General features: G+C 40.9%; 3 protein-coding genes across 4 annotated transcripts in view; all 3 read left to right on the plus strand.

Annotated features, from left to right (window-relative positions):
- Positions 1-7,835, plus strand: part of LOC135109912 (SWI/SNF-related matrix-associated actin-dependent regulator of chromatin subfamily A-like protein 1) — a 25,917-nt gene extending 18,082 nt beyond the window's left edge. Inside the window, 11 exon segments of the mRNA XM_064021797.1 lie at positions 1,198-1,332; positions 1,559-1,736; positions 1,899-2,065; positions 2,591-2,755; positions 3,582-3,731; positions 4,477-4,584; positions 5,009-5,183; positions 5,430-5,618; positions 6,176-6,241; positions 6,658-6,711; positions 7,071-7,835. Coding sequence (XP_063877867.1) covers positions 1,198-1,332; positions 1,559-1,736; positions 1,899-2,065; positions 2,591-2,755; positions 3,582-3,731; positions 4,477-4,584; positions 5,009-5,183; positions 5,430-5,618; positions 6,176-6,241; positions 6,658-6,711; positions 7,071-7,097 — 1,414 coding nt within the window. The 3' untranslated portion in view covers positions 7,098-7,835.
- A 1,162-nt stretch (positions 7,836-8,997) lies between these two features.
- Positions 8,998-13,946, plus strand: LOC135109991 (methylosome subunit pICln-like). 2 transcript variants are annotated; one of them, XM_064021965.1, is made up of 6 exons: positions 9,111-9,403; positions 10,204-10,355; positions 10,688-10,876; positions 11,364-11,444; positions 12,274-12,420; positions 13,573-13,946. In XM_064021965.1, the coding sequence occupies exons 1-5, from the start codon at positions 9,288-9,290 to the stop codon at positions 12,393-12,395; spliced, it is 660 nt and encodes a 219-aa protein (XP_063878035.1). In that variant the 5' UTR covers positions 9,111-9,287; the 3' UTR covers positions 12,396-12,420; positions 13,573-13,946. The 2 variants fall into 2 exon arrangements, with proteins under 2 accessions (XP_063878034.1, XP_063878035.1); XM_064021964.1 differs by having other exon boundaries at positions 8,998-9,403; positions 12,274-13,946.
- Positions 13,947-15,578: 1,632 nt separating this feature from the next.
- The window catches only part of LOC135109990 (phosphoenolpyruvate carboxykinase, cytosolic [GTP]-like), a 24,637-nt gene continuing 12,715 nt past the window's right edge, over positions 15,579-27,500 (plus strand). Inside the window, exon 1 of the mRNA XM_064021963.1 lies at positions 15,579-15,723. Coding sequence (XP_063878033.1) covers positions 15,686-15,723 — 38 coding nt within the window. The 5' untranslated portion in view covers positions 15,579-15,685. The remainder of the gene's footprint in view (positions 15,724-27,500) is intronic.

The following is a 27,500-nucleotide window of genomic DNA, read 5'->3' on the forward strand; positions in this document are numbered from 1 at the left end:
TGGAGTAAGATACCAGAACATAATGTCATTTTGTTAATCTGTCACTAGAAACGTAAAAACGCCATTGAAAACCCGTGTCACTTCATCTAGAGCCTTTGGAAAGCAGAGGTGAATGGGATGGGTGGAAAATAGGTTCAAGAGAAGTTACAGTGGATTAAGAGGTATGGAAATGATACTAAAAACACTGAAAGATAAGTAACTTGGATATTGGCTAGTGGGAAGGATGTGAGGCGACAAAGACGTACAGGGGCGTATGTGTACCCGAGTATCGTGTTGGCTGGCAGTCCTTCACACCACGTTTCACTTTATCAACTCGAGGCAGCCGTGGACAGTGTAGTGAGACTTACACCGTTTTTCATTTCTAAATATACCCCCTTCAACATGACCTCCGCCTCTGTGTGTGTGTGTGTGTGTGTGTGTGTCAAGGGCGTGTACTGTGCGTGTGTAGTTTGATAATTGACGGTAGGAAGGGTCTTGTGCAGTGATAGTGAAAGGAGGTGCAGTTGTAAGCCAGAATTAGTGTTAAGAATTAGCGTGAATGGTTCAAGGTTTTGTCAGGAAAGTATAAGCGAGTTTTTAAGTTTTCCAGCGAAAGGATTATGGTGTGTGTGTGTGTGTGTGTGTGTGTTGCGAGGGTTGACATGGCAATGAAATCTTTGTGTTGCAGGGCTAATGTTGCAGTTAAATGCTTGTGTTACAGAATTAGTATTGCAATGTAAAACGTGTTCCAGGGTTAATATTGCAGTAGAATTTGTATTGGCAGGTTAGAAATTCAGTGGAAATTGTGCTGCAGAGTTAATAAAGCAGTGCAGTGAAATCTTTGTGTTGCAGGATTAGTAAATGAAGTGCAATGAAATTCTTGTGTTGCAGGGTTAAATTTACAGTGAAAAATATATTGGTGGGTTCATAAAACAGTGAAATCATTGTACTGCAGGATTAGTAAATGAAGTGCAGTGAAATTCTAGTGTTGCAGAGTTAATATTACAGTGAAAAATGTATTGGTGGCTTAATTTAACACTGAAGTAATTGTGTCGCAGGATTGGTAGATGGAATGCAGTTAAATTTTTTGTGTTGCGGGTTAATATTGCAGCAGAAAATGTATTGGTTTATATAACATGTTGCAGGATTAGCAAATGGAGTTCAGTTAAATTCTTGTGTTGTGGGATTAATATGACAGTGAAATGGTTTGTGTTGCAGGTTTGGCATCAGTCTTGGTGGCCGGGTGATGCTGGCGGATGACATGGGGCTGGGCAAGACCATCCAGGCACTGGGCATTGCTTGTCACTACCGCTCTGAGTGGCCACTGCTAGTGGTCACACCCTCCTCCATGAGGTGAGGGTGTTGGCTGCCTTGTGATGGCCTTGTATTTACTGTGTGTGTGTATGTGTGTGTGTGTGTGTGTATGTGTGTGTGTGTGTGTGTGTGTGTGTGTGTGTGTGTGTGTGTGTGTGTGTGTGTGTGTGTGTGTGTGTGTGTCCCAATTCAGGTCAGGTTAGGTTAGGTTACTGTAATATCTATCAGTATATAATCTGTGTGTGTCTGTGTGTGTGTTGGCCAGGTACTCGTGGGAGGAGAGCATCCTGCGGTGGGTGAGCTCAGTGAGTGGACAAGACGTGCAGGTCATGAGCACTGGGGGTGACAACTTCCGGGAAGCCAAGGTGGTGGTGACCACCTATGACCTCCTCTCCCGCAAGGCTGAGCTCATGCTGCACCACAACTTTGGGGTCGTCATCTTTGTGAGTCGAGCTTTTAGCTGTCCATTTTTATGTACTTTCTTTTATTGTCTTATTTTTATTACTTTCTCTCAGTCTGTTCCCTTGCCATTTGATTATGTGGATAGGAGTAGATGTACCTTTTTACTTCTAACCACATACTTTACTCTCTGTCACAACATTCAGGATGAGTCTCACATGATCAAGAGCTACAAGTCAGCGCGCTACAAGGCCGCTGCTCCACTCATGAAGAAGCTGAAGCGTGTCATCATGCTGACTGGCACGCCGGCAATGTCCAGACCCTTGGAGCTGTACACACAGATCAGCGGCATTGACCCTTCGCTGTTCCCTCAGTGAGTCTTGGTGCCTTCAAGAGAACCAGCTTTGTCTTCTCTTCCCTTTCTATCTGTCACTACTTCCCTGTCCAATATCTAGCTTCTAACATCATTATTGTTTAAATCTCCATCACCACCTTACCCCTTATGCAGTGTCTGATATCTTTCTTATTTAAAGAGAGGTTTTGTTTTTGGTGCTTTATTTTATTGGTTGCTTGGAATAAAGGTAATCATTGTGTGCATATTTGTTTTTATGAGTGATTTTGATCTGTGTATTATTGAGTGAGAGTATAAGTGCATTCAACCTGTTTTAGCTAGGTATATTCTGTCCATATACAATCGAAGATACATTTGTCACATAACATAAGGCAAAGTGCAAGAAGCCATCAGACATACATACACACAGCAGTCCTTGTACAAAACATACTTACCTCTCTCCACCAGTCATCCTTATCCATAAATTTGTCTAATCTTTTAAAAGCTCCATGTCATCATATGCAGTTTGATTTGGAAAGCACCTGAGGCATTTTATCTTCCGTTTAGCTTCCATGATTTTGGAGTTCGGTACTGTGAAGGGAGGAAAGAGGCGTGGGGCTGGACGTTCCGAGGCAGCAGCAATACAGAGGAGCTACAGATCATCCTGCAGTCCTGTGTACTGATACGAAGGCTCAAGTCAGAAGTTCTCTCTCAGCTGCCTCCCAAACAGAGGTAATGTGAACAGACTGTAGCTAGATGTGAGGAAGCTACTGAGGAGGAGAATAGAAGGCTAGGAGAAGTTACTAGGAAAGATTATAAAATTGGTGCAAAGTTAGACAGTAAGGAGGATAAGAAGGGATAATGTCTGCGGAGAAAAAAGAAAAATGTAAAGAAAGGAGGTTATCTTTAGTTATTGGGTGATGAAAGTGATGTAAAGTTTAGGCCAGCAAGGAGGATAAGAAAAGGAAACATCTGATTTATAACAAAGGAAAAGAAATGAATGAAAGAAAAGAATAGTGTAAAGGGAAGAGACTACCTTCAGTTATTGGCTCATAAACCATCATTGCCTGCAGTTCACCTGTTTTCAGCTTTTCTGTGAACAGCAAGCATAACTGGCCTCAGATTCCTGGAACCCGTTACGGCTAAGATGTCTGTAAGTGGGTAACTCCTCCAAAGTAATGAGCAGAGTTGCAGTCACTCTTGATGCATTGTTCCTCATACTCATGAACATTTAGGTAAAGTTGCTGGCATCTGTGTGTGTCTGCAGTGTTGTTCCTTGTTGCAGAATGACTGTGGTGTGTTTGTGAGTAACTCTCCAACGTAATGAGTAGACTTGTAATCACCACTGATACATTGTTCCTCAAACTTGTGAACATTTAGGTAAAAACTCCAGGCCTGCTTCTATATTTCCTCCTTTCTCTGACTCAGTGCACCTTTTTTTTTTTTTTTTTTTTTTTTTTTCAGATTTTTGTTGTCCTTGACCAGTGTCCCTCTCACATAAAAGAAAAAAGTTGCTTGATGGTGTCAATGTCTGACAGTGTTACATTCCTTGTTCCAGAATGACTGTGGTGCTGGATCCAGGACTCATCAAGAACAAGAAGATCTTTGAAGGCATGGGTCACAAGATTCAGAGCTTGTCACGGGTGGAGAGTGGTGACTGCCTGCAGATGTTTGCCAAGACTGCTGAGATGAAGGCAAATGCAGTGCGGTGAGTAATGATGAGGTGTATTGGGAGTGGAGTAGCTGCAAGTTGTGAATGTACTGATTTTTATTCTTTATTTCTTATTTATATTTATGCTGGGAGGGAAGGAGAATGTACAAGTTATGAGTGTACAATTTTTCAACTTTTCTCATATTTTCTCCCAGCTGTCGTCTGAGGTATTTGTTGCTCTCGTTCCTTGAGTTAATGTGTGTGTGAGAGAACTGAACCTGGAAATGGCACCACAGGAAACTATTGTTGTTTACTTAGTGAAATGTACTGTGAACTTTACTAAAATTAATTAAGGTGTCTCTGACAGCAAAAAAGAGAAAAACAGGACCTTTTTTTTTATATATAAATTTTTGTTACCTTAGGTCAGTACCCCTTCTTACATAAAAAAGAAGGAAATTGATATATCTTGTTATGTAGTGAAAATGAACCGGAAAAGAAAGAAAAGTGGGCTCTTTCTTTCATAAATTTGTGTTACCCTTGGCCAGTATCCATCTTGTATTAAAAAAAAAAGGGAGCTAATATTAATATGTCTTGTTATTTAATGAGAAGCATAATGAATGAGCACCAAGATTTGCCATTATGATTTAAGAAGGATAATGAATGAGTACCAGAGTTTGCCATTAGGATTTTTAAAGGGTAAATGAGCACCAGGGTTTACCATTAGGACTTGGGAAGGATAATGTATGAGCACCTGAGCTTGCCACAAGTACTTCTACCTCTGATGGATGTTGATGGTGTGCAGGGAGTACCTGAGGGAGGTGCTGGAGTCTGACAAGAAGTTCCTCGTGTTCGCCCACCACATGGTGATGCTGAGTACCATCTGCTCCCTGTGCGAGGAGACCAAGACCAAGTAAGTAGTGGGAGTGCTGTGCAGTTCACAGTGTGCCTGGTGGTGGTGCCGGCAACACTGTGGCTGCAAGTGACTCTTGGTTTACACAAGTTTCTTTACATGAATTCAGTTTAACACAACATCAAGTAGTAAGTTTAATTGAATTTTTCATAATGTTTTATCTTTGGCACAACCCAGTGCTGTACACTTTTTTTTTTTAAGTGAATGTCATACAAACCTTGTTTTTGTGTTGATTATGATAAAAGGAAGAGCAAGGGTGAGTGTTCCAGAGTGCTTGATTCAGTTTTTATCAAGCATCCTCACAGATTCATCTGTATTGATGGACAACTGCTGAGAAGAGGATGGCCAGATATCCTCATAAGACAACCTGGAGAGTAAGGTATTGGGACACAAGTTCCCCTCACCCATGTCTTGCTATTAACAGGTATATCCGCATTGATGGAAATACGTCAGCTGAGGAGAGGATGGCCCGCACCTCCAAGTTCCAGAACCAGGAGGAGGTGAAGGTGGCAGTTCTGTCCATCACTGCAGCAAACACTGGCCTCACCCTCACTGCCGCCCAGCTTGTCATATTTGCCGAGCTGTACTGGAATCCCGGGGTGGGTGGTACCAGTTGTGATAGAGTAAAGGATGTGAAAGTTAGAAGATGTGGCGATATAACACAGTATTTCTTCTTCCTGTTTCTTCTGCAGTATTTCTCCTCACTGTATAGAATTGTTGTTGTCTTCTGCCTATCTTCCTCTCATGTCATCTCTTATGGAGTCCTACCTGTTCTGTTTACCTTGTCCCCTGTCCACATTCAGAACCACCATTTTTTTTGTAGACTAATGAAGCACTTTATTCAGATTTTAGTGCAGGCTGAGGACCGAGCACACAGGATAGGGCAGGAGGACAGTGTGATGGTGCAGTATTTGGTGGCCAGAACGACGGCAGATGACCACATCTGGCCGCTGATACAGAACAAGTTGGAGGTGCTGGGGAAGGTGGGGCTTTCTAATGACCAGCTCAACGAGGCTAAGACGTCGTATCAGAAGGTATGGAGCACCCTCTCTCTCTCACTGTGTGTGTGCTTGTGTGTGTGTCCTTTATTACTCTTTGCTGTATAAATAAAAGTTATGAATATATTGTGTTAGTTAACCTGATGTAAGAGTTAATCTAACGCAAGAGTTACTAGCATTCTCAATCTTTCATCCTTATCACAGGTAAACTTTGGAGCCCCCTGCCTGCTTCTGTATTTCCCCAACCTAAGACTGGAATTCTTTCAAGAGGGGCATTTCGAGGCATTCTTTCAATTTTGGATAATCCTTTTTGGCACCTCAGTGAGGATTTTTTTTTATATACATTTTTACAGACCATGGCCAGTACCCCTCTTGCATAAAAAAGAAGAGTGTGTGTGTATCTTTATATATTTGTGTCAATGTATGTCTTGCTGTCTTATGTTTTATCTGTGTATCTACTTATTTTTGGTTAAAGTATCAGTGTGTTCTTTATCATGTTCCTTCTTAGTCTGTAGCCAAGCCAAACTTATGTGTTTAACTTATTTTTCATTGGAGCTTACTGCATAACTTTTCTTTCTCATCTTCCCTCACAGTGTGCGGCTGAACCAGATATCAGGGACTTTCTACACAACACAGGCAAGCAGGAATCTCCAAGAAAAGTAGGCAGTTCCTCCATGAAAATTAATTAAAGATAACTAGTCACCCAGCGGGAATCCTTAAGTTCATCTTGGCAATTTTGATATACAGTACCTTGCTGTCTTCAGTCTTTATGTTTGTGTTTTCTGTATTGAATATGTTGATCAAGAATTAGATGCATGATGCAAGCTATTAATCTCTTATCTTAGATCTGGGAGAATTCTATATCTTTCTTGTATATATATGCTTTCAGTCATTTGGATATACTGAAAATTACATATCTCCCTTGTTTATGGTGTATCTCTTATCTGAATATACATAATTGTGTATGTTTCTTATATGTGCTATCTCTCACGAACATAATTACATATCTCTTGTCTGTGTATATCTTTTTTTCTGGTTATTTTGAAACATGCCTGCTGTCTCTCTTCCACCACAGTCTGCTGCCGCTCCAGACATCAGAAGCTTCCTGAAGCCTCAGAACCAGGCAGAGGTATGTATTACCAGTGCTGTGTTTACTGCTTATTGTAGCTTTATTGTCAGGAGAACAAAAAATTGGAAGGGTTCATTTTAAAAGGTATGTGGGGATGTAGTTGTTTTTGTGAGTATTAAAATATGTATGTAATGCACTTGTTCATTACAGTAACTTTTGGTAAGAGGGGGAATGTATTGCTTGCCTTGAACATGTCCTAAAATCCTGTTGCATTTGCCTTAGACTTGGAGATGTAGGTTGAACTATCACTGCATTATCTTGTCTTAAAATTGCTTGCTTCTGTCTCAGTTTGGCAGAAGTATACTTAGGTATTACTGCATTGCCTCATTCTAAGAGTGTGTTTCTTCCTGTCTTTCCAGAATTCAGACCCAAATTGGAATGCCTGATCTCACCTAACACCAGTTTGGGCTGGAGTGGAAGAAGGATTTAGAACCATATTTCAGGTTCATATTACACTTTTTCTCTTTTCCGTTTTTACATCCAGTCCCCCAACCAATCTTTAATAAGTTTATAATAGGAGCATCCCAGCCAGTCATACGGGAAAAATAGATAATGATCTGTTCCTTCTTCCTTTGCCCTTCAAGGATCGAGAAAGGGAAATGTTTTGCTGTACCTGTGTGTTTACTTCACGTGAGTAACTAATGAGTCTTTGGGATACACCGCTGAATGCACCTTATGTAAACTATGGTGTGGTGTGGTGTGGTGGTGAAGGCTGTGTAGTAAGGGTGGTATGATTTGAATGTGTTTTGTATGGGATTGCACATATGGGATTTTTCAGCCTTGTGCACAGATAGAAAGAAACACCCTTAGGATCCTAACTTATGTGTGTCTGTGGCCTTTTAAAACACTCCTTATGAGGGAGGAAGAATAATTATATGTGCATGGATCATAATTGAAAAGTCTTAATCAGTTCATTCCTGAGGTTTCTGTTGTTATATAGCACAGGAAAAAGAAGTGTGAATTTTTATCTTACAGTATAAATCAGTTTCCAAAAAGTTAATGTTTCAGGTTTCTAAGTAAAATTGGAAAACTCTTGATCAGTGAATTCCTCAAGTTTTTGTTATATATGCACAAGAAACAGAATTGTGCCTTTATTTTACAACAAATAAATTTATAGAAAAGTTTATGATGTTTCAAGTTTCTAGATAAGTAAGATTAATTCGATATAGCTCTTTGTATCAAGGTTCTTCCCTCAGCTGTTAACTGTAGACAGCTCTGGGTAGGACTATGTCAGACAAACTCTCTCTCTCTCTCTCTCTCTCTCTCTCTCTCTCTCTCTCTCTCTCTCTCTCTCTCTCTCTCTCTCTCCTCTCTCTCTCCTCTCCTCTCTCTCTCTCTCTCTCTCTCTCTCTCTCTCTCTCTCATCTCTCTCTCTCTCTCTCCTCTCTCTTCACATTTAAATGTTTCATCTGGTGGACTTTAAGAGGAAAAAAAAAAATACTTCGTAAATATGTTAGCCTACCTTCTTCAACATGATTATACACATGATACAGTAGCAGTGCCCTTTTAAGGCACACACCTTATTTCGAAATTACTAAGTTCGCAAATATAACAGACAAAAGAGAAAATGTGGGAAATTTGCGAGATCACTCAACTTGAGACTAGGTACCATAGTTTGCCCATGAAAAGAACGACACAGTCTTTGTGTCGTGAGAGAAAGCGAAAACTAAAAGGCACATACTATAAAAATTACCCTCAAAATTAACATGTGAAATACGCCCTCCATATTATATGCTATATGTGAAGGTATTATTTCTAGAAGTATTAAAATATATGTAGAAAAAAATCGAATAAAGGTGTCCACGGAAAAAAAATATATAAATTACCACAGGAGATAACACCAAGAATGTTTTACCATTGCTCTGTGAGCGTTTATCTTATTAGTCGCCACCAAGAATTCTACATCCTTGGTCGATACGTTCATCGGTCGCCACAGACTGATGGGCTGAGCGGCCTGAGCCTGACACGGAGACGCCGCGTAGAGCCTCAGCTACAAGCAGCTTGCACGGGCTAAGCAAAGCACCACACATACAAATGAAACGTTCTACAATCCTTCACCAAATTTCAGAACTTAGCAAAATTCATAAAAATACCTGAATATCTGGAAATTAATCAGAATTTCATTGGAACTGTCGATAATCAGCACATTTTAATAATAATAATAATAATAATACTAATAATGGCAGCTTGTGGTCCCTGGTGACCTCGGTGGCACTATGCAGCCACGTAGTTCACATACAACAAAAAACGATCCTGGTTCTAATGACAGACAGACATTTTTACATTATGAACAGGTGGAACAGTCTTGAGAACCCGGCCAATCATGTCTGTGGCCTTTGAAAATACTCGTGGTGAGAGAGCAAAGCGTTTCAGGATACGGGCCATTTAAATCTGGCGTCAGTCGTAAGTTTGGCAGGCATCCTACATCTCACAGACCGAAGTTGCCACCACGTATAGAAAATTTTCCCGGGAAACACATCACACACATGGCGTCCAGCCTCTTGTAGCTCCTTCACGCCACATAACCAATTTTAGGCCTCATTTAAGCATTACCAGCCTCATTTAGCTCCAGAGACATGCTGCTCCTGAACCTGCCGCCCCCAGTGGAGGGAATCAAGCACCGTCAGGAGAATACCAAGCTGTGGATACACGAGGAACTGTATGGTCCGGGCACTCTGTACATTGCTGAGAGGTGAGAATTGGTGACTTTGGTGTGTATTTTACTTGTGCTTGATTCCTTGAGTAATTAAAGACACTATGAAGCTTGTTAGTTCTTAGGTGGGAAAAGTGCGTAAAGCAACATATGGGAGGCGGCTAGAATAAGAGAAACGAGGTAACGATGTGTTTGCCTTGTTTATTTCATGAGTTTAATCCCTTGAGTGTCTAATGATGGTATATGGATTGTTAGTTCTTTTGAGTGGCTTAAAATTGAATGCAGAGACAGAAATGAGTGGTACAAATGAGTGGTGACTTTGTGGGTGATTCTTCAATGTGTATCTTGTTTGTGTGTAATGACTTGAGTGCCCAGTGTTGACATAAGGCTTATTAGTTCCTATAGGTGACTTGAGGTGGCTTGAGCTGGGATAAGTAAGGCTGCAGAGGCTGACGTGAGAGTCAAATGTATTACTTATGTCTTGTGTTTAATCCTTTGACAGTCTGGTGGTGTTATGATATTTGTTACCCTTTTTTAGTTACCAGAGAGCACAGATGACTTAAGTGAGAGGTACAAGAGGTGAACCTTAGTGCCTGTTTTGTGTATACTTTGTTTATGTTTAATCCTCTGACTTTCTGATGATGGTATGACACTTGTTGGTTCCTTTGAGTCATTCTAGATTATTTGAATTGGGTAAAGTTGCTGTCTGAATCTCTTATACCCTGGGCTGGCTGAGGAAGTGTGGAACCCATCTCACAGAAGATTGAAAACACTAATGCTATTTCAATTATAAATAATATACACATATACATAGCATTCTACATCACTTTCCCCGCCAGCCATGTGTCGTGGGTGAAGGATGGCTCGGAGCAACACACTCTCTCCCTGGCGTACCCACACATCGCCATCCATGCTGTGAGCCGAGACACATCCAACCAGAATCAGCCGTGCCTCTGCCTCATTGTTGACACCACCATCAACCTGCCCTGGGGTAACACTTTGTGATGCAGATTTTATTTGTTTTTATTCACCTTTAGAAGCAGACTGTGACAATTTCTGGACTTTTTTGCATATATTTCTATGTTTGTTTTTTTTAATTGGTATATTTTGTAGATGTTTTTGTTGTGTAATGAACAGTAATTTGGCGGCTTTATTTGTTATTCGTCGCCTTTATAAACAGATTAAATTAATCATTACCTTTGCAAACAAACTGTAAATTTTCTGGCTATTTCTAGATATCTTTTGTGTAAATAAGTTTTTCCCCTAATTTTTATAGTAGTAGTTTATGTACTCTCATTTTCTGTACACAAACCTTCATTTCAGCTGGCACACCAAACATCACAACAGGAACAGACTCGGACGATGAGGACGACGAGGAGACGGCTTGCACGGAGCTGAAATTCATCCCGACAGACCCCATGTCCCTGGAGCCGATGTACCAAGCCTTGAATGAGTGCCAGGCGCTGCACCCCGACCCCCAGGACCAGTCTGATGACGATGCGTGGCCAGAAGGTAACAAGGAATCTCTCTCTCTCTCTCTCTCTCTCTCTCTCTCTCTCTCTCTCTCTCTCTCTCTCTCTCTCTCTCTCTCTCTCTCTCTCTCTCTCTCTCTCTCTCTCTCTCTCTCTCTCTCTCTCTCTCTCTCTCTCTCTCTCTCTCTCTCTCTCTCTCTCTCATTAGCTTAGTTTACACTTTATTTTTTTATGTAGTTTAGAGATCCTTGTATGCTGTCAGGCCTTGCAGTGGATGTGAGTGGCTAGTTGTGTGGTGTCTGAGCTCCTGGGATGGATTGCGGTGTGCCACGAGACTGTCCCTCTCCTGACGTGGCTAAGAGTGTGAATGATGTGTGTTTATTAATCGTTACCCAAAATTCTTTTACAGATGAGCAACGTTTTGATGAGGAAGAATATGAATGTGAAAATATGAGTGAAAGGGAAAAAGGGCATTGAAAAAAATGATGATAATAGTTTGTTAATCTTTACTTGATATTGCCTTACAGATGATGAGGAAAACTTTGATGAGGGCGAGTATGAAGTAAGTGAGAATGGCTACCATGTGCCCTATGAAGACGACATGGAAGGTAAGACTTTAGCTGCTATGCCTCATGTGTGATAACTGTGATAACTGGTGAAATAAGCATTAGCTCTCCACAGATTGAATATTATCCGTTAACTTTTGAAGGAAGTACGAGAGATGATAAGAATGATCTGTCTGTCTCTGTACCAGGCCAGCAATCTCACACAGGGTGGCCCAGACAAGGCACCACACACACACACACACACACACACACACACACACACACACACACACACACACACACACACACACACACACACACACACACACACACACACACACACACACACACACACACACTAAGCTTGTTGGTCCCCAGTAGAAAAGAGAAGTGAAACACAATAATGATAGTTTTATTTCACCACCAGGCATTTATTACAGTATGGAGTAAAGATTTAACTTTTTACTAATAAACTACACTGCCTACTAAGCAACATACTAGTCACTGTATTGCAGGATCTTACAGTGGTAACAATGTTTGATGCTGCCCAGCCTCATAAGCCATCCAACTCTGTTAATGGAAATAAGGATGTTAGATAAGATGATAGTGATGGAGATGTTGATGTTTTGTAATGCCAGGAATGGACGAGTTGAGAGTAGAGACATCTAACACTTAACTCCATGATATAAAATACATCCATACGTACATACCAAGGCTGTATCCTCCAAAATAGAGGAATGACAAAGACAAGGCAGATTTTTCACACTCACACTCATTCACACACTGTCTCACCCCTTGGCCCCTGATGGAGAAGAGAAAGTATTGCCGCACAGCTTGGAAGAAAAGAAAAAGTAATGGTGGTAAATGAAATGATGTTTTGTAATGCCTTCAGGAGTGGATGACATGGCCAGAGTTGGGAGCAGGACCAGTGCCCCCAACCACCTTGAGCAAGAGGCAGACATTGACACAGAGGAGGCCATGGAGACCGGGCAGTTTGATGATGCTGATGATTGAGTCCGAACATTCCGCTACGGCCAAGGTGATTCTGCGTGTAGTCAGCCGGGATGGGAGCTTCTTGTTTGGGAGCTGTAAATACATGGGTAGCATTAGAACAGGTACAAGTAGAGGTGATTTCTTTAATATTACAGAAGTTGACTTGACAATTATTCTCTTTAATGCTCTCAATTTTTATACACGTCTGACAAGTGATGGTAGTAGTCACAAGTAATGACCACACCAGTGTCACACATGAACACTTGAATCTTAAGTGAAAATGACACAGTACAAAGAGCATTGCTTACAGTTCATCTGATAATTCTTAAAAAATAATCCCAGTAGCTTTTAGTAGAGAACAAACATAAGTCATAAGTCACTCTTGGTTGCTTCTGCTCAGGACACAACTAAGCCATGCATACAGTTCAGAGTTCAATGAATAACCCTTAGAAAAATAATCCTAGTAGCTTTTTTTAATAGTGGACAAACATAAGCTAGTTACTCTCAGTTGCCTCTGCTCAGGACAAAACCATTTCATTACAACCACTGTGAGTTTAAACAAGTCCTGTATCCGACTGCCACACTGGCTGCACATAGATGAAGTACATGTTGTTCTTGTATCCTTGTTTATGATCTCTTGAATATGTTGCTTGTTCTAAACCTTGGAAATTTTTATATGTGAGTGTATATTAGTAAGGATCAGTTCTCTCCCTCTAGAGGCTAAGATATGAGGGCATGTGTGTGTGTGTGTGTGTGTGTGTGTGTATGTAGGTGCCATGTCTCTCCATTTTGTCATGGGACATAGATATTGGGAGGGAATATTTACCTATATGCTGTTATGATGTGTAGGAATCCATGTGAAGTACCATATTATTTTAAACTCTTGGCCATCTCTCAGACTAGCAGGATGATTTTTGTGGTCTTGTGGAATCATTACTTATTCAAATCTGTCACTCAAAGATCTGCCAAGGGTTCCTCCACATCCAGGTTCTTGTATCAGTAGTTTATCCCAGCCATTGCTTACTCCACCAGGCCACAAATCTCAACAGTGCATTCTCCTAATCTAAGGACTGTATTTTGAACACTTCTGCATTGCACCTCCACTACTTTCAAAAGGCTCTAGTTGAAGATACGCAGATTTTTAAGGGTGTTTTATGGTTCTGGTGACAGATTAACGAGATTTCTACTTTATTAACAGGAGACCCACTCTTGAGAACCCAGCTGATCATCTCTGTGGCCTTTGAAAATAGTCATGGTGAGAGAGCAAAGTGTTTCTGAATGTGGACCTTGGTCGTCTCACTCTGCCTTTGTACATAGATGATCAGACCATCCCACCATCAGTCCTGTCAGTACTTACCACATGGTGCCATCTCAGTGTGTGTGTGTGTGTGTATGTGTGCGTGTGTGTGAGGAATAGCTTTGGTTACCTGTGATAGGCCAGAGTTTATCTCCTCAAGAAAGATGTGTGTTTATTGGGACAAATTCAATTTTGTAACTCTTGTGAAATTGGTTTACAAGACCGAGGACGCTAGGACTTCCTCTATAAGCTTTTGTAATAAAATATGAATTACACTTGAAATGATTTGTCTTCACCCATTATGTGAAGGGAAGACTGAAGATTTTTTCCTTTATGTAAGAGGGACACTGGGCTACGGCAACAAAAAGGAAGGAAAAAAAACCCACTGAGGTGCCTGAAAATATTGGTAAAGATAGCAAGAAGTACAACACTGCAGTGAAGAAAGAGGCTGTAAAGTCAAGTTAGAGGAGAGGAGTTGATAAGATGAAATGTTAAGAGAGTGACAATTAGAATATGCAAGGACAGGAATGAATGGAGGCACCTCTGTCAGATATAGATAGATAGAAAGATGCATAGATGCCATAGTTTTATTTATTTTTCCCCAGTGGGATTTGGAAGAAGACATTTTGGTTTCTCATTTATTTTTTAACTCACTGAATATACTCTCGTGTGTCTCAGGCCAGGAGTCCTACTGAGAGTGGCCCAAACAAGCCACCACACACATCTTTCACACTGGGAATACTAAATGGCCTCAAACTCTAATCCCAGGAAATGTTATGTTAATGTTATAATGGATGAAAACAGAGCTAGAAAAGGAAGTAAGGAGATAGAAGGGGATGAACAGCATGGAAAATAGATCATCAAGTGTTTGTGAGAAAAGTTTGGTGTCAGAGAGAGAGAGGAGAGATAGGGGGGATGAACTAACTTGGTGCAAAACTAATTTTTAAAGGAATATACTCAATACAAAAGGAGCATAGTGGAGCATGTTATGGATGAATTCATAAAAAAAAAATAGACATTCTATAAATAGCAATCTGTAGGACCTTTTTTTTTCCTCGGGACCTTAGAGATAGACATAAGACATTAATTCTTAAGACATTCATTCCGAAGCTCCTGAAGACGTAAGGTAACTTGTCAGAGAACAAGGAAAGATTATACAGATTTATAAACTTGCACACGTCATCCTACTGCATTGTGGTCGCAAATTCAGTTAAGTCACGTAGGCCAGGTGTGTCCTTGTACCCTCCTTGTGCCCCCTCTACCTCCCCTCCCGGTACACCCACGCCTTCCTTTCCTCCCTCGCCCTGCGCTTCCTCGCGTCCCATCTCTTCATCTCGCTGACCGCGCTGCCTTCCTTCTGCATTCTTTTGTAACCTAGTCTCTTCTTATTGTCTTTTCGAAGGTTTCAGGCCGTACTCTGTTATCCTGTCAGTTAGTTAGTCAGCATATGGCTAGCATGGATAAGTAACGTGTCATTTCACGGTCTAGTTGAGGTGACACGAGTTTTGAGTGTTTTTACGGTTTTAGTGATAGATTAATAATGTTTTACTATAATAGCAAGACAAAACCCAGGTGATCATGTCTATGGCCTTTGAAAATGATCGTGGTGAAGGTAAAGGATTTCAGAACACGGGTCATAATGTTTGGTAGGGATAAAGTATCGTTCCTTTCCATTACGTGCGATAGTCGGGGGTTCAGACACTCACCGATAGGTGACAAAAGGTATTAAATCCTACAAACTTAGGATTGAATGCTCTACTAAACTTATTCAGACCCATAAACCACAGAAAATAATATTATATGTAAAAATAATATAAGGGATAGAATAAAGGTCATTTTTTCGGTGTTTAAACTGAAGTTAATAAGGGTTTGGATAGAAGATAACTGGCAACTGCAGGTCATCCCGACAGGTGGGAGTGACGGTGGTGATCCCAAGCTGTTTGCCGCGCTGTGCCGAACACTTCTTACGTTCTACACATAGCCTTCCATACACCAATACCACTACACCACCGCCATGTATACTGCCTGGAAACATCTGGCAAGGTACACCAGGTAAGCAAATTACCAACGTTTTCTTTTATCTATTTATCTTTCCACTCAAGTTTGGTGAAGTCGTGACGTGGATGCCTGATATCATTGGCGCCGGGGTGTTGGGGGTGTTGACTCTCATTATGTAGCTGTTATGTGGTGTAGAGAGAGAGAGAGAGAGAGAGAGAGAGAGAGAGAGAGAGAGAGAGAGAGAGAGAGAGAGAGAGAAAGCACACCTGTTGCTTTCTCGCTTTCTTTTCAGATGTCAAAATTTTGCGAATCGGTTTTATATTTTACTGTTATAAGTGATTCAAACTCGTGTATTGTGTAGAAAATGTGAGATTGTGGTGGTGTCGTTGGTTTTTAGAGAGAGAGAGAGAGAGAGAGAGAGAGAGAGAGAGAGAGAGAGAGAGAGTGTGTGTGTGTGTGTGTGTGTGTGTGTGTGCGTGCGTGCCTGTGTGTGTGTGTGTGTGCGTGGCCAGTTACCGATGCTAGAAAATTCGTCTCTTCGGTACAGGATGTTACATAATATTCAGCATTTTATTGGTGGTACGCGTTACACAACACTAAGAGGGAGCAAGGAAAAAAAGATATTATCATTCGTGTTGAGTATTGTAGGGAAAAAAAGAGATAAACCAAGAATTGAGGGAATAAAGGAGAAAGAAAACGTAAGCAAGGAAAGAAAGAATGAACCCTAGAAAGTGCTTACGATATATATAAACAAATAGCGTTGCCAGTAAATAAGTAGACAAATCGAAAAATAAATAAAATACAAAAATACTTAAATGAAACAGCAGAAAAGTCAAGCATATGAAGCAATTACCAAAAACCCCATATTCATTTTTTTCCTCTTTCATGTCACTGGGAAAAAATAAAAATAAATAAATGGTGGTGTCTGAATGCCATATAAGGAGAGGGGGTGATGCAGTGGTGGTGGTGGTGTAGACAAAAACAACTCATAAACACACACACACACACACACACACACACACACACACACACACACACACCTAGCTGAAGCAATACTTGCCTGCTCTCTCTCTCTCTCTCTCTCTCTCTCTCTCTCTCTCTCTCTCTCTCTCTCTCTCTCTCTCTCTCTCTCTCTCTCTCTCTCTCTCTTCCCTTCCCTTCCCTTCCTTTCTCTTTTCTTTCCTTTAGTAATTACATTCTATCCTTGAACTCTCTCTCTCTCTCTCTCTCTCTCTCTCTCTCTCTCTCTCTCTCTCTCTCTCTCTCTCTCTCTCTCTCTCTCTCTCTCTCAGGTGTTTCTCGTTTCCCCAGGTGTGTGGGAAGGATAGATGTACAAGTGTGCAATCTTTTTTAGTGTGGCCTCATTTAAAGAAAATTATGCTGATATTTTTTTTTTCAAGTGTTCGACAGCTTCCTTAGTTTATGAAATACTACTACTACTACTACTACTACTACTACTACCACTACTAGTCCAACCCGTATTATTATTATAGTTTCAAGGATGCTAATTATAAATCTTCCAACCATATGCTTTAATAATTAGGCATATCTCAGTTTTATGTTATAGTTTCGTACACTTTTATGCCAGAAATGTAATGAGAAAAAATTAAATAACATTCCAATAGGCTCGTTTCATTGAGCACAGTTTTTTTATGTAGTGGTGGCAAAATGTGAAGTTCAAGACTTGCACAACGAACTACACTTAAAAATGTTATTCTTACATCCATTTTTTTTCACTGTTGTAGCGTTATTTTTCGATAAAACTTTAATGTACAGAGAGAGAGAGAGAGAGAGAGAGAGAGAGAGAGAGAGAGAGAGAGAGAGAGAGAGAGAGAGAGAGAGTTATTTTGATGATACTATTGTACGTAAAAATCTCTTATATCAACATCTTAAGACGTGTTTACCGCACAGATTCTCTCTCTCTCTCTCTCTCTCTCTCTCTCTCTCTCTCTCTCTCAAACGCGCATGCACACACACGCCACTAACATTGCGTCATCAGAAGTAGACGTCGAGTCGCACAGCTACTTACAGCCTCCCTCCCTCCACCTCGTGTGCACCCCATGACTCTCCCTTCATGGCCAAATATTCTGTTTTCGACGCAAGGGGTGTGCTTCTCTCGCCCAATCATGTGGCTCCTTTCACTTCAGCCAACCAATGAGAGAGCAAGCTTTAGTGGGTGCGTCTCTAAGCTTAGCCAATAAGACGGGAGCTTTCTATCCTGTATGTGTGTGTGTGTTGTCAAGGCGAGGTGGTGTTTAAAAGGTGATCTTGTGTGTGTGTGTGTGTGTGTGTGTGTGTGTGTGTGTGTGTTCTCTTTCTGATACGACTACTACGCATATTACTGGTTTATTGCTCTCTCTCTCTCTCTCTCTCTCTCTCTCTCTCTCTCTCTCTCTCTCTCTCTCTCTCTCTCTCTCTCTCTCTCTCATAATGAAAACAGAACACGATTTTGAAAAAAAAATTTCTGTGGGATGTGTGTGTGTGTGTGTGTGTGTGTGTGTGTGTGTGTGTGTGTGTGTGTGTGTGTGTGTGTGTGTGTGTGTGTGTGTGACCCAAATGGAAGGAACTGGTTCTCAGATACAATGGTAGATGAATGGAATAGACTCAGTAATCAGAGCTTGTTAGTGCTGAGTCATTAGGGAGCTTTAAAAGAAAATTAGACAAATATGTGCATAGCGATGACAGCTGGAAACAGAAATAGGTAGACATATTTCACACAGAGGCTGCTACGTGTGGGCCTGATGTCTTCTTGCACCAACCCTTATCTCCTTATACACACAAGCACCTCACCACATCACTTACCTCACACGCACGCATCCTTACTGCGCACATCAGACGCGGCGCCCTCAACCAAAGCAGCGCAGTACCTCAATAAACTTCATGGAGGTCAAGGTCAAAAAGGATACACGCGGATGGCTGGGACTGTGCTTGGAGAGAGCGGGACAGGACGGGGGAGGGCGGGAGAGAGCAAGAAGAGGCTGGGAGGGGTGTGGATGCCTTGTTATGAAGGGAGGAGGGCAGGAGAGAGGAGAGGAGAGGAAGAAAGTAGAGGGGAGGGTAAGAGAGTAAGAAATGTGTGTGTGTGTGTGTGTTTGTGTGTGATTATCGGTGGGCAGACAAGGGCAGAGGACAACAGCAGGAGTACAGTACGTAGATGCAGCTCGTGTGTGTGTGTGTGTGTGTGTGTGTGTGTGTGTGTAGTAGATAGCATAACAAATAGTAAAGAAAATGATAGCCTTCTCTTTACTCTTCAGCAGCGATATGTAGTTTTGTAGTTAGTGGTGGTGGTGGTGGTGGTGGTGGTGGTTGGTGGGGACTGCCTGATGGCTTTGTGCAGCTTCCCTTTAAAATTGTTAAGTTTCTTCTCTTTATAAACATTTCTTTTTCTTAATTTTCTTTTCTCGCTTTTTTTAGGTTATTTTTGCGATTTTCTGATGTTTTCTTGAAGTTTCCCTTGTTTTATTTTCTTATTACTACTACTACTACTACTACTACTACTACTACTACTACTACTACTACTACTACTACTACTACTACTACTAGAGTTATGGATGGAGATGATAAGTGGGAACAGATAAACATATTTCATACTGGGACTGCCATTTTTTATTTTCTTATATTCTTAATAATTACACGTTTCTTCCTTTCTGACCCGTAATGAAAGTTAATGACCGGCTATTATAAGGTACGATAATGACGTGCAATGGTATGAAATCTAATGGTCTCGCTTCTCTGTGTGTGTGTGTGTGTGTGTGTGTGTGTGTGTGTGTGTGTGTGTGTGTGTGTGTGTGTGTGTTTACCTTCTGTAGTAATTTCAAACCAGTTTTTTTTCCACAAAGTGCTGTTCAAAGTTACCAAGGACTCTCTTTTCTCTCTCTCTCTCTCTCTCTCTCTCTCTCTCTCTCTCTCTCTCTCTCTCTCTCTCTCTCTCTCTCTCTCTCTCTCTCTCTCTCTCTTTATCGGTCTAAGTCACTCACTCATACATTCACTCACTAACTCTCTATCTATCTATCTATCGATTTATTTATTTATTTATCTATCTACCTACCTACCTACCTACCTACCTACCTACCTACCTACCTACCTATCTATCTATCTATCTATCTATCTATCTATCAACCTACCTACCTACTACCTGTCTATAATTTACCTGTCTATCTAAGTAAATTAAAACAAATATCACTACAACACTTTTCCTCCCAGTCACGTGTATCACCTGTACTAATTAAAATCGAAAAGTGAACAAAAACGAGAGGGATTAAAAGGATTCCAACATTTATCAACACAGGTAGTGAAAGACTGACATGTGACTCAAACACGTGCCTACATAGGTCACACGTGCAAACCTTAACACTTAAAGGAGAGAGAGGCAGAGAGGGAGAGGGAGAGAGAGAGAGAGAGAGAGAGAGGGAGGGAGGGAGAGAGGGAAGGAAAGCACATAAAATATTCTGCCCTGGTTTCTTCACTTCAGTTGAATGCGTGTCAGTCTGCTGTTAAATATTTATTGTTTTCATATTTTTTTCTTTTTTCTTTTTCTTTCGTTGTTATTGTCACTATTGCTTCTGTGTGTGTGTGTGTGTGTGTGTGTGTGTGTGTGTGTGTGTGTGTGTGTGTGTGTGTGTGTGCCTATAATGTACATAAACAGTTCTATTAATATCATGAAGGTCTGGACACACACACACACACACACACACACACACACACACACACAAACAAACATATTATCCAATCATCCTTAACGCACAGACAGACAGACATACAGACATGCAGACACACAGACAGACAGACAGAAGTGTTAGGTTGTCACATTATTTAATAAAAATATAATAACATGAAGTGAAGGAATACATTATGATTTCTCAGAACCGCGAAATTTATTGACTCTCTCTCTCTCTCTCTCTCTCTCTCTCTCTCTCTCTCTCTCTCTCTCTCTCTCTCTCTCTCTCTCTCTCTCTCTCTCTCTCTCTCTCTCTCTCTCTCGTGTGTTTTTGTCCTTGTGTGTTTGAGACTGAGGGAGGGTTTGAGGTGAGGGAGGAGGAGGAGGAGGAGGAGGAGGAGGAGGAGGAGGAGAAAAAGGAGGAGGAGGAAGACCGAAGGACACTGGGGGTTCTAGTGGTTTAGATGAGTGATGGGTTGGGAGGGGATGAGTGGCAAGAAGTAGTAGTAGTAGTAGTAGTAGTAGTAGTAGGAGTAGTAGTAGTACATCGCTAACAACATTCACCCAGGGTCTCATTTACACCTCATGTCATCTGTCACCTCAGTCATTCATCATCTCACCTTCCTTTTACCTGCTTTACGTCACCTCACCTCATCTCATCTCAGTCACATCACTCACCTTCCTTTACCTGTCCCCTTTACTTCACCTCACCTCATCTCCCTCACCTGTATCCCTTATCTTACCTCACCTTATCTAAACTCATCTCATCCACCTCACCTAACCTTACTTCACCTCTTTCCTTCACGTCTAATCTCATCTTCACCTGATCTATACCTCATCTGACCTCCCTTATCTTTTTCTCTTCTCCCTTACCTAAACTCACTCCCTTATCTCACCTATCCCTCATCTCTCATCTCCTTACCTGTCTCCGTTACACCTCACCTCAACTCATCTCCCTCACATGTCCCGTTGGCTCACCTGTCTAACCTTACGAGTGGTGCCGTGAAAGGTTACTGGTGACGTCCCACTCCCTTTACAGGTCCACTTAAGGGTGCCAGAAATAGTGCCCTTATATCCTTGGGGTCCTAAAATGTGCCTAAGAAAAAAATTATACCTGAAAAGTTGGTTCATTACTGTTTTGCTTTTTGTTAGAGAGGTTCTTGTTATTTTGGATGTGACTGGTTTGGTTAGTGTGGTTAGCTGGTCTTTTTGTATCTCTGTATCAGTTCTGTGCCTCCCTCATGTCCTGGTATGTCATCTTACTTCTTGCTGCACGCTTACACATATTTCTACTGCTTCTACCTCCTCCTATCATCCTCCTACGCACTTCAATAGACCACTGCACCATCTTCATATCGACCTACATCCCTCCACACCTAACCACACGTCACCAGAACCTTCTACACTACTCCACACCTCCCCACGCCTCTTCTACACCTTCTTACACCCTCTCAACACTACCACACCTACACTTCACTCAAGATCATCCCAAAGGCAGCCACGCCTCTCATAATCTAATGCTCCTGTCAACTCCCAACCTTCCTAACGCCTTACCCTACCCTACCCACCTTACCTTCACCCCTCCATGCCCTACCACGATAGCTCCCAGACTCGCCACGCCCTCTCCAGCCTCTCCACAGGTGTTCAGGGTCCTCTATGTCCCTTCCTTTTGGGTTTCAAGACAGGGAATGAGGGAATGAGTAGAAGAAAAGAAAAATAGGAACATTCTTAAGGTTTTATGTAAATTGGTAAGGTGAATGTGATGGAGAGAGAGAGAGAGAGAGAGAGAGAGAGAGAGAGAGAGAGAGAGAGAGAGAGAGAGAGAGAGGTCGCCCAGTACCCAAGGTTGCCCGCTACCAACGTGGGAAAAAAGAAGAAAGAACTGCGCACGTTGTCTCCATGGCGCTCTCTCTCTCTCTCTCTCTCTCTCTCTCTCTCTCTCTCTCTCTCTCTCTCTCTCTCTCTCTCTCTCTCTCTCTCTAGATTCGGTACATTCCGTGAATTTACCGGTTCAGTGAGAGTTGGTTAGTCTTTACCGGTTAATTCTGGATTTCTCTTTCTTTTTCTTTCGCTCTCTCTCTCTCTCTCTCTCTCTCTCTCTCTCTCTCTCTCTCTCTCTCTCTCTCTCTCTCTGATCGTTATGATACTTAAGTCTCTTTGTTCTTTTGATTCTCTTGTTGTTGTTGTTGTTGTTGTTGTTGTTGTTGTTGTTGTTGTTGTTGTTGTTGTTGCTGTTGTTGTTGTTTTCATTTTTTTCTTGTTTTTGTTCTTCTTCATCATCATCATCATCATCATCATCTTCTTCTTCTTCTTCTTCTTCTTCTTCTTCTTCTTCTTCTTCTTCTTCTTCTTATCATTATCATCATCATCATCATCTTCATCATTGTCACTACTACTACTGCTACTACTACTACTACTACTACTACTACCACAACAACAACAACAACAACAACAACTACTACTACTACTACCACTACCACTACTACTACTACTACCACAACAACAACAACAACAACAACAACAACAACAACAACTACTACTACTACTACTACTACTACTACTACTACTACTACTACCATCATCATCATCATCATCATCATTATCTATCATCTTTTTTTTTTTTGATAACATGTAGCGTTCAAATTTGTTTTCGCCTTTCGCTTATTTATTGACTTTCTTATCTATTTATTTATTCAGTTACTTGTTTACTTCCTTGCATCATCGTCCTTCATCCTTCATCATTTTTGTCTCCGAAAATGGTGGATATTTTGAGAGGAGTGGAGCGGAGGAGAAGGAGGAGGAGGAGGAGGAGGAGAAGTTGGAGGAGAAGGAGGAGAAGGAATAAGAACAAGAGTAATGATATAAAGAGGAGAAGAGGAGGAGGAGGAGGAGGAGAAGGAAAAAGAAGAACAAGAGGAAACAGAGGAAGAGGAGAAATTAGTAGAGGAGAAATAAGAACAACAACAATAATGATAAGAAGAAAAAAAAAGAAAAGGAAGAAAGAAAAAAGAACGAAATAAACAAATAAAGGCATAGAAGAGAGAACAGAATATTATCACTAGAATCAATACTATCTACTTCTATTGTTTTTATTATCATTCCTTCCCTTTCTCTTAATATTCTCTATCTTATCTGTTACCCTTCGTTTCTCAATGCTGTCCACGTTTTCTGTTACTTGTGTTATCATTCCTTGCCCTTCTCCTCTCACCAACACCAACACGCAACGTTTGGTTCGGTTCTCAGAAGATGAAAGTTTCTCGCTTTCCATATTAAAACGATTCTCTTCTTTTCCCACATCTAAATTTTTCCTCGTCCTCCTCCGCCTCTCATCTTTCATTATTCGATATGTTTATTTATTTATTTTTATCTGTTGTTTGTTCCTATGTGTATTTTTTTCTCTTCCTTCTGTTATTTGATTTTGTTTTCGTCTTTCCTTTCAATCTATCTATCTATCTATTTATCTTTCTTTATCTTTTCCCTATATTTTTTCTATTCATATTACATTCCGTCCCCCTTCCTCCTTCCTCCTTCCTCTCCTTCCCTCTCTCTCTCTCTCTCTCTCTCTCTCTCTCTCTCTCTCTCTCTCTCTCTCTCTCTCTCTCTCTCTCTCTCTCTCTCTCTCTCTCTCTCTCTCTCTCTCTCTCCTTTACTTCCTTCACAAAATTTCCTCCCTTTATTATCTCACTCCTCTTTTCCTCCAATCATCTCCTGTATTCTTTCTTCCTCTTCATTGTCTCTCTATTTCCTCCTTCCCTCTGTCTCTGTTATATTCCCTCCCACTTCCTCCTTCCTCTCTCTCTTCCCTCCCACTTCCTCCTTCCTCTCTCTTCCCTCTGTCTCTACGCATCAGTTATTAATCTTATGACTTATTGCATCTAACATTACCAGTCATTCAGTCAGTCAATCTTTCCTTCTTTCCCTCTTTCCCAGCATCAATCTCTTGCCTATATTATTACCTGGTTTTTCCTCTCTTCCCTCTCTTTCTCTTAATTTCCTCCACGTGTTTTTCCTTGAGTCACGCAACACAGTGACTGATTAACACAGTGGAGGTCAAGAGGAAGTATTGCTATGAATTGTTTTTTGCCTTCGCTCTTCCTCCTCCTCCTTCTCCTTTATCTCCTTATCTCTCGTCCGCACCTGAAAAGCCAAAACAAGGACAGGAATTATGGTGGTTGTGGTTGTAGTTGTGGTTGTGGTTGTTGCTATTTGTTGTTGTTGTTGGTAGTGATGGTGATGATTCTTGTTATTGCTACTACTACTACTACTACTACTACTACTACTACTACTACTACTACTACTACTACAGCACATTCCCGCCCTTGCCACTTCTTAGAGGACAAATTCACGTTATGGAGAGAAAGGAATGCAGCAAACAAAGCTACAGGTGGTTGCACATTTGACAGGTAACTTAAATGAGGTAAGCCCACAGGAATCCATTTAAAAATACCACGAGAGAGAGAGAGAGAGAGAGAGAGAGAGAGAGAGAGAGAGAGAGAGAGAGAGAGAGAGAGAGAGAGAGTGAGTGTGTTTTTCTCCTTCCTTCTTTCTTTCTTTCTTTCTTTCTTTATCACGTCTTGTCATTTTATTGTCTCCCTTACAGTGATGAGAAATTGCGTCTCTCTCTCTCTCTCTCTCTCTCTCTCTCTCTCTCTCTCTCTCTCTCTCTCTCTCTCTCTCTCTCTCTCTCTCTCTCTCTCTCTCTCTCTCTCTCTCTCTCTCTCTCTCTCTGTGTGTGTGTGTGTGTGTGTGTGTGTGTGTGTGTCACGTACGTAGCCTTTAATTTCTTGTCTTCACACCTGTTCGTTGTCACCTTTGCATTTTTTCTTATCATTTATCTTTGTTTCCCTAATTATCATGTTTTTTTTTTCTTTTCTCTCGCTTCCGTGTTTCCGTAATTCTGTCATTCATCCGTTGTTCCTTTGTTTATTTCGTATTTTCTCTTCATGTTTGCTTTTTGTTTGGGTTAGTTTTGATTTTTTGGGTGTTTGTTTGTTTGTCTTTCGTTTTTTTTTTTTTTTGTATCTATGTTGTCTTTCTTTTGTTTTATTTTTTTGTTCTTTTATGTTTTCGCTTCTCGTTCCTCTTCATTTAAATTTAGTTTAGTTTTTATCTTAGTTGCTGCTGTTGCTGCTGTTGTTGTTGTTGTTGTTCCTTTACTAATCATCATCATTCCTTCGTTCCTCCTCGAATTCTTCTGTTATTCATCTCTTTATTCCTCACTTCATTCATATTCCCCTCCACATCCTGACCTGCAACCTTCCTTCCACTTATTCAGATTTTGCCACCACCACCACCACCACCACCACCACGGACAGATAATATACATACATAAATATATTTCGAGTGCTAACGTAATGCTGGTGACGTAATCAAGTAGGAAAGGAAGGAAGGTGAGAGAGAGAGAGAGAGAGAGAGAGAGAGAGAGAGAGAGAGGGGGGGAGTTAGTTAACATGGCAACTGGGAAAATACAGAGAAGGAAAGTAGAGAGGGAAGGAGAGGAAAGAGAAAGGTAGATAGATAGATAGATAGATAGATAGATGAGTAAATAGATAGATAGATAAACAGATTAAAAGAACAAAGAAATAAAAGCGAAAAGAACAGAAATAAATAATAATAATAATAATAATAATAATAATAATAATAATAATAATAATAATAATAATAATAATAATGAACAGAGAAAATAAAGGGAAGACAAAGAAAAAGTAGAAGAGAGATCATCAAACTCTCTTAGGCCTATTGTTGGAGCCAAACAGGGGCGGCCTACCTTCCTGGCCTACTTGTGCCCAGGTCTGACGGCGCCAAGACCCTTGCCAGGTGATGGTTGGGTTACCTGTGTGGTGTTCAGGTGTGGGACAGGTGTAGGGGAGGTGATGGGGGGTGATGGGGGGTGATGGGACCTTTCTTTCTTCTTTTTTTTTATTTATGTATTTTTGTTTTGACTTTTTAGTTTCTGAGTGTGTGTGTGTGTGTGTGTGTGTGTGTGTGTGTGTGTGTGTGTGTGTGTGTGTGTGTGTGTGTGTGTGTGTGTTTCGTTTTGTTTTGTTTTGTTTTGTCTGTGTTTTTAAAGTGTTTTTCATAGTGTTTCTTTGCTTTTCTTTGTTGTTGTTGTTGTTGTTGTTGTTGTTGTTGTTCCTCTTCTTCAGCATCTTCATCACCACCACCACCATCACCACCAACACCAAACAGCATTTTCCCTCATCATCATCATCATTTACCATCATCACCATCATCTTCACCCTTTTGCACCACCACCACCACCACCACCTTGCAACAGAACCGTCCCTCCTCTGTGTTCCTGACCTCTGATCTTCACCTGGGGACTGTCCCGTCTCTCCCTCCACGCACGACATCCCATTTACACTCTCTCGTGGGATTAGGGAGTTTTATTTTTTACTGTTATTATTTTTACCATCTTTTTTTGCAGTCCCCTTTCCATGTCTGATCTGATTTTGTCCTCCAGTGTCCTCTTCCTCTTGTATTTTTGTCATTTTTCCTTCTCCTCTTTCATATAACCTGTTTTCATCCGTAGCTTCATACAGACTCGTAGCCTAATGGTTTCTTTCAGTTTCCCTTGTTTTCTCTGGTTCTTATGTTCTTCTGATGTTCTTTTTATGTTCTTATTTTTTGCAGCCTAGTCTTCTTCTCATTCGTATATTCATGTTCTTTTTATCTCCTCTCTTCTCTATTTTTTTCAGTTTTCCCTTCTTCCCTTACGTACAGTCTATTTCTATTATTTTTGTAGTCTAGTCTTCTCTTCATCTCTATGCTTATGTTCCTTTATCTCTTTTTTTTTCATTCGTATCCTTATGTTCTCCTCATCTCTTTTCCCCCGTGGTATTTTTCCCCTTTCCCTTTATATCGTAAATACTGTGATTAAATTTTACCCTTATTTTTGCAATCTAATTCTGGTTCACGCCTCATTTGTATCTTATTTCCCTCTGTTTTCTTTCCCCGTGGTATTTTTCCCCTTCCCCTCCTTATCTTGAATAATGTCGTTAGTTTTTTGTCATTTTTTTGCATTTTAGACCTCGTTCACCCCTCAACCGCATCCTTGTGTCCCTTGTCTCCTCTTTCCCGTGGTATTTTTCCCGTTCCCCTTCCTCGTTGACGTAGATTCAGTAAAAACATCTCGTTCTCTGGTTTTGGTTTTTAACGAGGATGTGTTTCCATG

The sequence above is a fragment of the Scylla paramamosain genome, chromosome 19, assembly GCF_035594125.1.
Source record: "Scylla paramamosain isolate STU-SP2022 chromosome 19, ASM3559412v1, whole genome shotgun sequence".
Classification (NCBI taxonomy): domain Eukaryota; kingdom Metazoa; phylum Arthropoda; class Malacostraca; order Decapoda; family Portunidae; genus Scylla; species Scylla paramamosain.

Excerpts from the sequence above, each read along its gene's own strand:
- LOC135109991 (XM_064021964.1), top strand. The coding sequence starts at position 9,288 with ATGCTGCTCCTGAACCTGCCGCCCCCAGTGGAGGGAATCAAGCACCGT. Across the intron at positions 10,356-10,687 it reads CACCATCAACCTGCCCTGGG|CTGGCACACCAAACATCACA; the intron begins GTAACACTTTGT and ends CCTTCATTTCAG. Across the intron at positions 11,445-12,273 it reads CTATGAAGACGACATGGAAG|GAGTGGATGACATGGCCAGA; the intron begins GTAAGACTTTAG and ends TAATGCCTTCAG.